The sequence below is a fragment of the Carassius gibelio genome, chromosome A1 (assembly GCF_023724105.1).
Source record: "Carassius gibelio isolate Cgi1373 ecotype wild population from Czech Republic chromosome A1, carGib1.2-hapl.c, whole genome shotgun sequence".
Lineage (NCBI taxonomy): Eukaryota > Metazoa > Chordata > Actinopteri > Cypriniformes > Cyprinidae > Carassius > Carassius gibelio.
In genome coordinates, this window is record NC_068371.1 from 39,128,507 (window position 1) to 39,140,648 (window position 12,142).

At 35.9% G+C, this 12,142-nt stretch overlaps 1 protein-coding gene across 1 annotated transcript; it reads left to right on the forward strand.

Annotated features, from left to right (window-relative positions):
• On the forward strand, window positions 1-11,502 carry LOC128021185 (endothelin-1 receptor). The gene is made up of 8 exons (XM_052608205.1): window positions 1-248; window positions 1,550-2,015; window positions 4,174-4,301; window positions 5,628-5,826; window positions 6,866-7,018; window positions 7,286-7,419; window positions 7,782-7,890; window positions 9,205-11,502. Exons 2-8 carry the CDS (start codon window positions 1,620-1,622, stop codon window positions 9,340-9,342), a joined length of 1,257 nt encoding a protein of 418 aa, XP_052464165.1. The 5' UTR covers window positions 1-248; window positions 1,550-1,619; the 3' UTR covers window positions 9,343-11,502.
• The last annotated feature ends 640 nt before the right edge of the window (window positions 11,503-12,142 follow it).

Consider the following 12,142-nt stretch of genomic DNA (forward strand, 5'->3'; position numbering starts at 1 on the left):
ACACGTACACACACACACACACACATACAGAAACTCTCCACAGGAGAAGCTAGAGACAGAATGCGCAGCCCCTTCACAGCAGCTTTGGTGCGTCGTGGCGTCCAAAAGGGATCCTGCAACACTTTGATAGTTGGTTAATTACTCATATGATACCACACAGATGTCTGGGGGGCTCTAGCCGAAAATTCGTCTCACTAACTCACTGACTGACTGACGGGATCCTGGGGAAGGCAGACATTTAAGGAGCGGTAGGTGAAAAATCAGGAGGCATTTATAATTCATTAGTGTAGCAGTTTACGTGCCGTTAAGGATCCCTTTAGCGTCTAGCTGATGCTAAACTGAGATGCTACTTGAAGGGCTGTCTACTAAATAGTTCCTTGTGTACCAGGTGGTGGCAGGGACTTTGAACAGGAAACATATCTCGGCTCAGAAGTGTTCCTTTGCTGTCAAGATAATGAAAGGGGGTCTCAAATTATTCCAAACAAGATGAGGGTTGATTAACTTTTCTCACTTGTGATTCTCGCGTATGAATAGGCTAAGCTTGCTATGGAATTTATTTGTTAATAACATATATATATATATATATATATATATATATATATATATATATATATATTTAGACAATTTAATGCTATTCTCAGAAACTCAGATTAAATTGATCAAATGTCAAAATTTGAAGCTCGGAGATAAAGGAAAATTTGGTAACACTATACAATAAAGTCCCATTGGTTAATGTCTGTTAACTAGTACATTTGTTACAGTATTTATTTATCTTTGTTAACATTAAACTGTTCATTGGTAGTTTATGTTAGCTTAGGCCCATTAAAAATACTAGCAGATACAACTTTTGATTTTAGTAATGTAGTAAATGTTGACATTAACATGAACTAATATTAATACATGCTTTATACGTTTTTTTTTTTTTTCATTGTTAGTTCATGTCGATTAATGCTAACAAGCATTACTGTTACCAAAAGAAATATCTGAATGATATAAAACCATGTAATTGTTATTAAGCAGTGGTCTTTGAATTTAATTATCCTAGAAAACTGCATATTGTGAAATTCATATTGTGACTTCGTTATTACGTTTGGGGAAACTGCCCTTATGAATGCCAAAATGCAAACCAACGCGGGAATGTGTGTTGAGGAAACAAACGGATGAAAGCTGTGCAACGGGCGCATTTTAAAAATTACAAAAACAAAAACCAAAACAAAACCCTTGATTCTGTGCCACTAACACCATGCCAGCACTGATGGGTACATGCCGGGAACGAGAGGAAAGGCAACGTCTCGTCCCTCTAGCGTGACAGTAACTCATACTGGCACTTTCCATCTGTGCTCCTCCACTAAATCCCTTTTGAAGTTGTCTTGAAGTTTTGCAGATCTAGTGTTATGCATTTAAGCAATTCTCTTTGATTTAGTTTTATTCTGAGGCCTGTGTCGTATGTCTTTTTATTTTGTGTGCCTGAGCTGCGACAAACTGAACTCCGATTTGCTTAACGACATGATGTGGTTTGATGTCCGTCCTGTTGTTTGTTATCCCACAGCTGTGCCAAACAGCCGTAATCAGGCTCTTATCACCTCATCTGGAAATCAAAGAGTGAACTGTGTTCTGCAATGGGCATTACGACACTACAATTGCTCTTGCTAATGGCCGTCCTGGCCACTGTTGGAATATGTCACATTAACGGAACAGAGGAAGTCCTTCAAAACTTTACTACCTCCAAAATCAATGTGCATCCCACCACCAGTAAAGCCCTGCTGGATAACAATACCAGAGTAAAGGGGCCTCCTTCCTGTAAGGAATCCACTTCCATCAAGCTCTATTTTAAGTATGTTAACACAATTATTTCCTGTCTCGTGTTTGTGGTGGGAATGGTGGGTAACACCACCTTGCTGAGGATTATTTACCAAAACAAGTGTATGAGGAATGGACCCAACGCCCTCATCGCCAGCCTGGCTCTTGGAGACCTCATCTACATCACCATAGACATCCCTATCAATGTCTACAAGGTAGGCGCAGATCTGGTTCTTCATTGTTTTCAACTGGTAGGAAGCATGACATCATTTTGCTCTCAAAGGGTACTTTTCATAAAACAGGCAAGCCTAGAGAGTACAAAACAAAAGAGACAGCTTGAGCACAGGAAGGGAGAATGAGCTGGCAGAGGAAGTTGGGAGGGGGCTTAGATGCAGAGGGCAGGGCGTCCGATTATATACGGTCATCCAGAGTTTATCTCTAGGGCCGTCCTATTACGGTTACTGAGGTTTTTGTGATGAGTGCAGGACGGATATGGCCTGATAAAATAAACAGGGGATTGAAGGGCCGTCATCCAAACGAACAGCTCTGTTCTGACTAGTGCTTCATCACTAGCCAACGTCTCTTGTCTAATTCTCGGATCATCAGTGAACATAGTACTTGACAGTGAACAGAGGCCTGTGTTAGCAGATGGATCAGTGATGTAATGTTCTCTTCATTTATTAAAAACAGATGAAATATGAAACTCAGATATACAATGATATCAATACACTTCTTCAATAAAGAGCATATTTTGAACCTCGGTGTTAAAAATATGCTAAAAAAAAAAAATGTCTAGGTCATACACCACTCCTGATATCATAATGAAGAAACAAGACAACCGAAAAAAATAAACAAAATAAAATAAAATCAATAATTTTGGCATCATCATCATCATCTTGTATTATTATTTCTTATGGGATAAAAGAAAGAATATTTCATGCTTCTTTGCTTAGTAAAAAGTAATGTGGTCCAATCTAAAAAAAAATAAAACAAACAAACATAAAATAGGAAAATATTTCATAGACGACTCCTGCATATAAGGTATAATTATCCAAAAATTCAAGATAATTGTACTTTTTATGACAATAACTACAGTTCATGTTGTACAATGTCATGTAGAGTGAAACCCCCCCCCCAAAAAAAAGAATAATTCAAGATAAATAGTTGGATATGTACTCAAGATGTACAAAATATGATTTATTGTTGTTGAAGATACTTTTTACTTGATGGATATACCACATGACATTTTTGGGAGTCTTACTGAAACATTTCTTGAACAATGTTGAAAAAGTTTTTTCTTTTTTCCAAGCATGGATACAAAGAGTGCATTTCTAAAAACTTGCCAATGTTTTAAACTACATTTTTCTCTGTCTTCTTTGTCTTTCACTCTTTTATCACTGACTCATGCCACATTTCCTATCTGTAGTCGGTCTTCGCAATTTTATAAAGATAAAATGCTCTCTGAATTGAGTTTCCTTTTCCAATTTTCAGCATTCATAAAGCATGCTATTATATTGTACGAAATTCATTTTGAGAGACTTTTGGGATACTGGGTGGAGATGTCAGATGAACATACTCTTAAGAGTTTTGTGATCAGAGATCTCGTGTTCTGCTCTATCAGGATGAAAGATATCAAGTGAAAGCCCATATGAAAAAAACATCAATGTTTTAAAATGGAAGTGCGATATTTAGCATCTCTTGTTTTTGTGACGCACAGACTTGTTCTGTATGCACTTCAGATCACTGACTTCCAACATACATCAAATACACATACACACACACTTCTCCAGCTGTGCCACTGATTAAACTCAGCACTCCTCATACAAACAGGGCCAGGATACACCCGTGAGGAGTTTCCTTTCTAAACCTGAGCATAATCCACATACTTTTCCTGCTTAACAAAAGCCAAGGTCCTCTCAGAGAACCTTGTCAAGGCCACTTGAACGAGGAGACACTGCAGAAGAAAAAAACAAAACACTTATGATGACGCAAATGTCATTGCAAAAAAAGATGTGTTTTTGTTTTCAACACTACTGGAGTCTTGCTAGATCTAGACGAGCTAATGTATACGATGACCAAGCAACCATTGAAACGACTCTGAAGCCATTTCATCAAGACAAGATGTGTGCCCTTAAGTCCAAAAATGGGAACAGAGAATCCAATAATAAAGAAAAAAAAAATCTGTTCTTTATTTAATTTATTTTTTTATAAATAAATACCCGGACATAAGCACTTTAAAGAAGTATAACATGTTGTTCAATTCATCCACATTTAATTTATCTTAATGCATTGTATTCTACTATAGTGGATGATTAGCTTGTGGGTCATAGGGCTGAGGAATCATATCCATGAACGATTCTATTTTTCTTGCAGCTACTTTTCACAAAATGGCCATTTGAAGAGAGCTTTTTTGGACTCTTCCTGTGTAAACTGGTGCCTTTCCTTCAGAAAGCGTCTGTTGGAATTACAGTACTCAACCTGTGTGCTCTGAGTGTGGACAGGTAAATCACAACTTCACTATTTTGATGTTAAAGTGTACATTATATAATAAAAAAAATTGTTAACATATAATTATATCCATAATCAAAAAATTAAATAAAATAATAAAGCATAGGTCTGAATCAGGTGTGTTTGATCAGTGAGACATTGGAAATGTTGAGGAACTCTAGGAATAGGTTGAAAACAAAATGTTGATATACTGACCGCTTTTATAGTGTTCTGCTATTCTAAAGCTGATTTCCAAAACTTTTTGCCTTTTCTAATTCATCATCGATAAGGTTTTTTCTTCAGATGGAGTTTTCCAAATACTCAAGTTTTCTAAAATAACATAAAGCTTGTAAACCCTTTTGCCCACAAAACCTTCTCTAATTTGACCTTTGAACTTTGGGTCACAATGAGGTTCAGGTTCAGATTTCACTGTTGAGGTCAGACATAGACAAAGGTCAGAAGCTAGGACACATTTGAATCTTTCACTCCTCTACATACCAAGCTATTTGGAATGAGTCATTAAAAAAAATATTTGTATCAGTAATAACTAAATACAACGTAATGTGGAATCCATCAGCGATCACATTCATTTTTATTAAACATTTTATTAACAAAATGCATAGAGGTCATTTGTCAAGTCACTAAAATCGTTTCCTTTATATTTATTAACCATTGTTTATTTAGTAAAATACATTTTATTGTCATCATGCACTATGAATCCAAATCGGAGCCACAAATGTCTAGAATGATAACATCTCCACTAAGTTAAATATAAATGTACAATTGTTGTTAAACAGGAATACCCAAATGGGTCATTATATTTCATTATATTTCAGTATATATTTCATTAATACATTTTCTCTCATGGGTTTTTCAACAAACAAACAGGCAAACATGACCATGAGCATAGGGAAACTAGTGACTTCACCAAACAAACAGCTGATGTCTATCTGTGAGCATTTAAGTAAAATTCAAATTAAAAGGTAAAGCAGACTTTTCATTAATCTTAGATCAACCTTTAAGCTTATTGTAGCTATAAACCAGTATCTGAATGTTGCCACAGCTGCACAAGTGATATTTTTACAAAAAGCTTTCCCACACAATAGGAATCTGATCAGTCAAGCTTTGCTTTTGCAGATGTTGACATAAAAAAATAAAAAATAAAAAAAAACAGATGGTGTTGAAGACTCCACATCCTACACACTTTTCTGGGGTCATTCACAGAAATGTTTAGTGCACATGAAGTGGAGCTTCAATGATATGTCTCTGTTTTTGAAATGTTGAAACAGGTAAGCAGTCGTCTGAGAGTTTTGTTAATGGTTGTACCTTTTGTGGCTCAGGTACAGGGCTGTAGCATCCTGGAGCAGAGTGCAGGGGGTCGGCATTCCCCTCTTTACTGCCATTGAGATCTTCTCCATCTGGGTCATGTCCATCATCTTGGCTGTGCCAGAGGCAATGGGCTTCAACATGGTCACCTTTACCTACAATAACCAAACCTACCGCACTTGCATGCTCAAGCCTGAAACTGGCTTCACGGAGGTACGCTTTAACCGGATGGATGTCATGCAGACGTCTTTTCCGCTCATTCGCATAAACACTCAAACACTTAGTAACAAACAGTGCATCCTGTCCAGTTGACCCAGAGCAGGATGCTATGCTCTATTTCTGTGATCTTTTACTAACTTTGATCTTGGGAACAACATTTTGAGTAAATAACAGACAATACAGGGGATAAGAGTAAACCCTTTGAGTTTCCTTCAGTTGCCCCGAGCAGGCGATATCTGGAGATCTCTTTCCATTTGTTTCAGGCCAATTCATAGCAGACCATGAGTGCAATTACCAGCTGATGTATCTCTCACAAGCAGAGCCATATGTGTAGATACAGAGTTCATTCTTTCATATGAACCCTGCCATTAATCACAGAAACAAAAGACAATTCTAATGAGCCTCAACACAGCACAATTCAATTATAAAAATGTAATTAACATTGTGGTGAGTTCACTTTGTGCACCTTTTTTTATGTGTAACAGTTATTCTATGGACTCGGGGATCACGTAAGGTCAGCAAATAATTATCACAAATTAAAACCAGCAGGGCTATCAGGACGCAACACAAAAAGATTTTCCAAAAAAAAAAAAAAAAAAAAAAAAAAACTCCTAAAAGGACTTTCCGCTACTCTTTATGGACGAGTTAGCTAAAATATGCCTTAGTTCAGGAGTTTGTGGTCAGTAATTCAGCTAAAATCCTTACTGACTGCAAAATTTCAAAAAGTAGTATTAAACATAGCTAGAATTTAATATGTTTATTGCTATCATCTCTTTATTTTTCTTACCAGTCCATTGCTGCTCTGGCTTCTAAACATCCATTAAAGGTCTAAGCTCAATGCTGAGATCTTTCACTCAGGCAAATAAACTATTTTAAACTAAATTGGTATATAAAAAAAGATGGTGTTATCATATAAAAAGGATTTTAAAAAATCTTATGACAACCCTTAAATGACCTTATTTCATGACATATTAACAGTGTTTGTTTACTGTATACATAATGGATAGTGTATATGTGTTTTATCTTCTCTCAGTTCTATGTACATTTGAAAGACTGGTGGTTATTTGGCTTTTACTTCTGTGTGCCACTGGCCTGCACAGCTATTTTCTACACCCTCATGACATGTGAAATGCTCAACCGCAGAAAAGGAAGCCTGCGGATAGCCCTCAGTGAACACCTTAAACAGGTAATAAGTCCTTTTTTCTACTTCCAAGTCTGTATGATAAAAACATACTAATAATTACTGAGCAGTAACAGTTTTCGCATTTAGTTTATGTTCTGTGTGCTACTGTCTTTATGAACCCAGATTATATCATAATATTCTTTTTTTAACCTGTCCTGTATGCACTATTGTGAGTAAAGCCTTTAAAAGCTGTAGAGGAGCTTCAATATGAGAGTATATTATATGACACTGAACAGACTTCTTTTCTAATGGCTTGTTTATGCTCTGCAGCGGCGTGAAGTGGCTAAAGCAGTCTTCTGTTTAGTGCTGATCTTTGCTCTTTGCTGGTTCCCTCTTCATCTGAGTAGACTGTTGAAGAAAATGGTTTATGTTCCAAATGATGAAAGACGTTGCGAATTACTCAAGTGAGTGGGACCATTGCCAATGTTGACTCTTGACCGTGGACTGATTTATTTTGTACCTTACATGCTTGTGCATAAAGGTTTTTTTTTTCTTCTGATGTAAAAGTTATAGTTTGTAGTCTAAAGTGTTTACACAGCTGTGCTCATAAGTTTACATACCCCTTGGAGACATTGTAGCATTTGAGAAGATTTGATATAATATATAAATATGTTTTTTTAGGTTTGTATGGTCATCTTAGTTAAAAAAAAAAAAAAAAAAAAACGACAAAGAAAAAACTAGATATTGTAGATTATGCAAAGCATATGTAAACTCAGGAGCAGAACTGGAAATGCAAACAAAACTAAACGAGTGTCCAAACTTTCAGCTTCCTGTTGATCATGGATTATTTTGGCATCAACTTGGCCACTGTGAACTCTTGCATCAACCCCATCATCCTCTACTTTGTGAGCAAGAAGTTCAAGAATTGCTTTAAGGTGAGTTTAAAACTGCTTGCTCCCTACATTTACCTGCCACTGCCAACAGATTCACGCAGAACGATTGTTTCTGAATGCATTTCCTTCGCAAAGTCTGAAAATGGCCACAACAAAACAATCCATCAGCAAATTATGCTTGATTTGCAGAGACAGCTGTTTAGGGTACTGTGAGTCATTCTCAGAGAAAGATAAGTCATGCCCAGCCCTTACTGAGCACAGTTTACCGACAATGATATCAAACCCTAAGTGGGCTGCTTCTGAATAATGATGATCCCAAAGATACAGTGCAGCTGAAGTGTTTGCGAGACAAAGCAAAACAACAACAACTCAGAGTTCATGGGCCTAAATACAAGCAAACTGAAGATTTGTGCAAGAGATGGTGTGGGTCCAAGAGAAATATTCAAAGTTGATTTACTATGGGCCAAACTTAGTGCTGCGGATAAGCAATACAGATTCATTTAAACTCATTCGCCTCTTATACAAAACAATGTGTAGCCTACAGCTTAAAATCTAAACCAGACTTAATAGAAAAATGTCCCTGTAGCAACATTTCTGTAAAATAAAATTAAAGTAGATTGCTCTACATGCATGTTTTATGCTTCTTTCAAATGGAAATGCCCAATGAGTGGCACTAGACAGCATATGTGCAAGTCAGTCTCTGAAACTGATGAATGTAAATCTATCAGCGTTTTATTCTGTTGGCTCTTCTAAGCATCACAGCAGGTTGAAAATTTAATGTCCAGTGAGTGGTGTTAAAAGATTAATGCTTTATCGTGTTTGAAAATAACATACCACCTACCCTAAACCTAACAGTGTTAACAAAAGCAAACAGATAAAAAAAAAAACAAAAAAAAACATCTGTGTTAACCGTGCCATTTTAGCTTACTTCTTTAATTCTTTAAGCTGTTTTATCTGGTGTTGTGCCTTTTATTTTACTTCTGAATTGCAAATGCAATGCTTTACCAGGTGAGCTCACGAGTAAGCTTACCATGTTAAAAAAGCCATACATATGGAGCTTTAATACATCTAAATGTATCGGTTTACAAATCATGCTCAATGGTAAAAGTGTTTTGGGTCATAAAATAACATTGTAAAAGAAACCACACACACAGTAAGTAGTTATTCACTGATAATCTGCAAATGTAATCATAATGGAAATTGTGCTTTATTGTCTTTAGTGTTCATTTCAGCTAGAAAGTGCAGTTGAATTGTATGCATTTTTTTTTAGTTTTTCAAAAATCGAGGTATGTTTTCCAAATGAGCCTATGTTGGTACAATCAAATGATTTTTCTTTGTTCTTTATCATTTTTTCAGTCCTGCTTGTGCTGCTGGTGTTACACCAGAAACCAGGTGTCCAGCTCAGGCCCAATGAACGGCACTAGCATTCAGTGCAAAAACCATGAGCCCGGCAACCTCAATACCGACAGAAGCCTTCGTAAATACAGTGACTGAGAGGTGAAGGACTCACTGCACTCAGCCTACATGCTTAAAACACATTATAAAAGCAGACATCACCCAGCGTCAAACTTTGAGGTGGAAAACATTGTAACCATTCATATGAAACTAAAGTTCCTCGGAGCAGTATCAGGCCGTTTTTATAAATAGCTTCAGACCAGACAATGGACCTGGTATATTTAAAGTCTCACGTAGACCTACAGCAGCTGTTCCCTGACTTTCAGAGGGTTGTTTTGCTGTGTGAGAAGTGGTGGGAGTGAAGACCAACAGCAACAGGATGCAGCTGAACCTAACAGCTACAAATTAACCCTCATCAGGAGCTTGACATGTGTTCCTTATATAAATGGGACACTATGAACATGCTCCGGATCATCATTGTCCGACATGAAAGGAAGTTAGAGAAAGGAAGAGTGAAGTGGTGAGGGTCAATCTGTGTTTTCTGTGTTCCTTCCTATAAGCTTTGCCAAAGAAACTCTCAGCATGCCGCTATCCTTCAAATTCAGTGTCCGGTTGTTATTGTTAGCACACTGAATGCAGTTATGGAAGTTTAAGCAAGGAACTCTTTGTCTTTGTTAAGCTGTTAAGTGAAACATACTGTGCGCTGGACGTCACTTCTGTTCATGTGGGTTAGGAAGATAATGGAGATATGCCTTTGTGTTTGAATGCCAAATTAAGTTTATTGCGTATGTGCTTGTTTAAGGTGAAAATGTAAGTTTAGAATTAAATCACAAATCGTGGACATAATAGAGCAAATGTGAAATTAACAAGCTGGATGCAGTTCCATCAATAAAGAGGCAAATAAAACTTGCTGGGATTTAAGAGTAATTTCTAGGAAGGCATCCAGTTGCAACAAATGCTGTGTTAAAGAAGAAGAAAAAATGGGCATAAGGGAACCGGAAAACGGACCTTTCTGTAATCAAAACAAAAATACCAAAGAGATACAAATATGTCTTTGCTTTTTTTTGACACTGTGAATTGTCTCTGAACATAACTCATACGTGCTATTAACCTTGCGCACATTAATATTATTAATATTTAATGGCCTCAGTATTTGTATATCATGTGTATTTTAAGTTGAAATAGTTCTTTTTTTTGCAAAAACCTACACTACTGCTCAAAAGTTTGGTGTCGGTAAGATTTAAAATTTTATATAACTTTATTATCATTATTATTTATGAATACTTTTCTTCTGGAAATAAAGATGTATTAAACTGGTCTAAACAAACTGTCAAGATTACTGTCTCAAATAAATGTTGAACTTTTCAAAAAATTATTTTTAAATTGTAAAACTATTTCACAAACTTAATGTTCTTTACTGTATTTTTCAATCAGATAAATGCAGCTTTTCCCTAAACAAACTACTAAAAAATCTTACCATACCCACATTTTTGAATAGTAGTGTATATGAAATAAAAAAATCCATTTTCTTCTTGATGTAATTTGAAACTAATGTGAATGACATTATACACATTCTGACAGAGACCTGCATGGGTCTTGTTAATTTGGGGTGTTGATGAATATGTATATATAAACAAGGTAATTGTTGTAGTGGAATTTGATGTCACAGATTATCCTTAAGAGAGGAATGTTGCACATGTATTTTATTAATATAATCCATACATACGAATTATAACACATACATAAGAAATTAAACTTATTGTAGCACTATGACAATCAAACAGCTCTGTTTACTCTATTTGCTTTGCAGTACAATGAATAAACTTATGGATTATTTTACATATCATGAATGACTGGATAAAATAACACACTTCTTCTCATAGATTGTTATAGCATCATATTCAATTTGTAGATGAGCTGCTAGTTATTTGGACCAGATTATTGATTCTACCACTTAAGGCAATGTTATCTTATCTCGAAGTGTAATGAGGTTTCATTGTTAAAAGAAGAGAGGTGCCTTGTAACCGCTGTCTGTTTTTGGCCTGGGAAGAAGCTCCAGTGTGGGAGTGATTTGTGATGTACTTTCACCCACCAGGGAACACGGCCCCTCTGGGTCATCTGTGTCGACCCAGAGGATGTGAACAGAATATTAGATTTAAACCATCATCTGTCCGCAATGTCAGTTTAGCAAGTGTTTATTTGGACAAAAGTACTCTATCAGTCTGATATTGGTTTAAACAAATAAATGTTTTTTTTTTTTTTTTTTTTTTTTTTTTGCTTGTGTTTTTTTCTAAGTAAATAAAGAATTCTGTATAATGGAGATGATGCATATTTATAAGCACAATAGGCAAATTGTTGGTCTGGTCTCAAACATGATTCTTCTGAAAATAACATTTGTTTACTGCAGAGTTATACGCATTTCTGTATTTATACTTCAGTAATTTCTCATTATTTCAATTAATTTCTATTATTAATGCAAATGATGTTTTTTTGTGATATAAAATCACTGCAAAACAATGTTCTAAGCTGAATATAAGCCTATATATAAACCTACATAAATGTGAAAATATATGACTTCGAGGTTTGAGATATTCTTTCTCGTGCTTATTAAGTTGCCTTCAGGGGAATAAGGAATTGTTTTAGGTCAGAGGAATTCGGTGGGAACCAAGGAAGCAAGAAGCAAGGAAGAAGCAAATGAAGCTCAAATAAAAGCTGGTGCAAAATACAATAACTCGATCGTTTGCAAAAAAAATCAAACATCACTTTGCTGCTGTATTTAACTCATTTTGAAGGATATTACTGCATTATATAAAAACACAATAGAATAATATACTTTATCCTGCTGTCAATTAAGGTCTCTCAACAAAGCACATATGTTCAGAGGAAAAACATTATATTG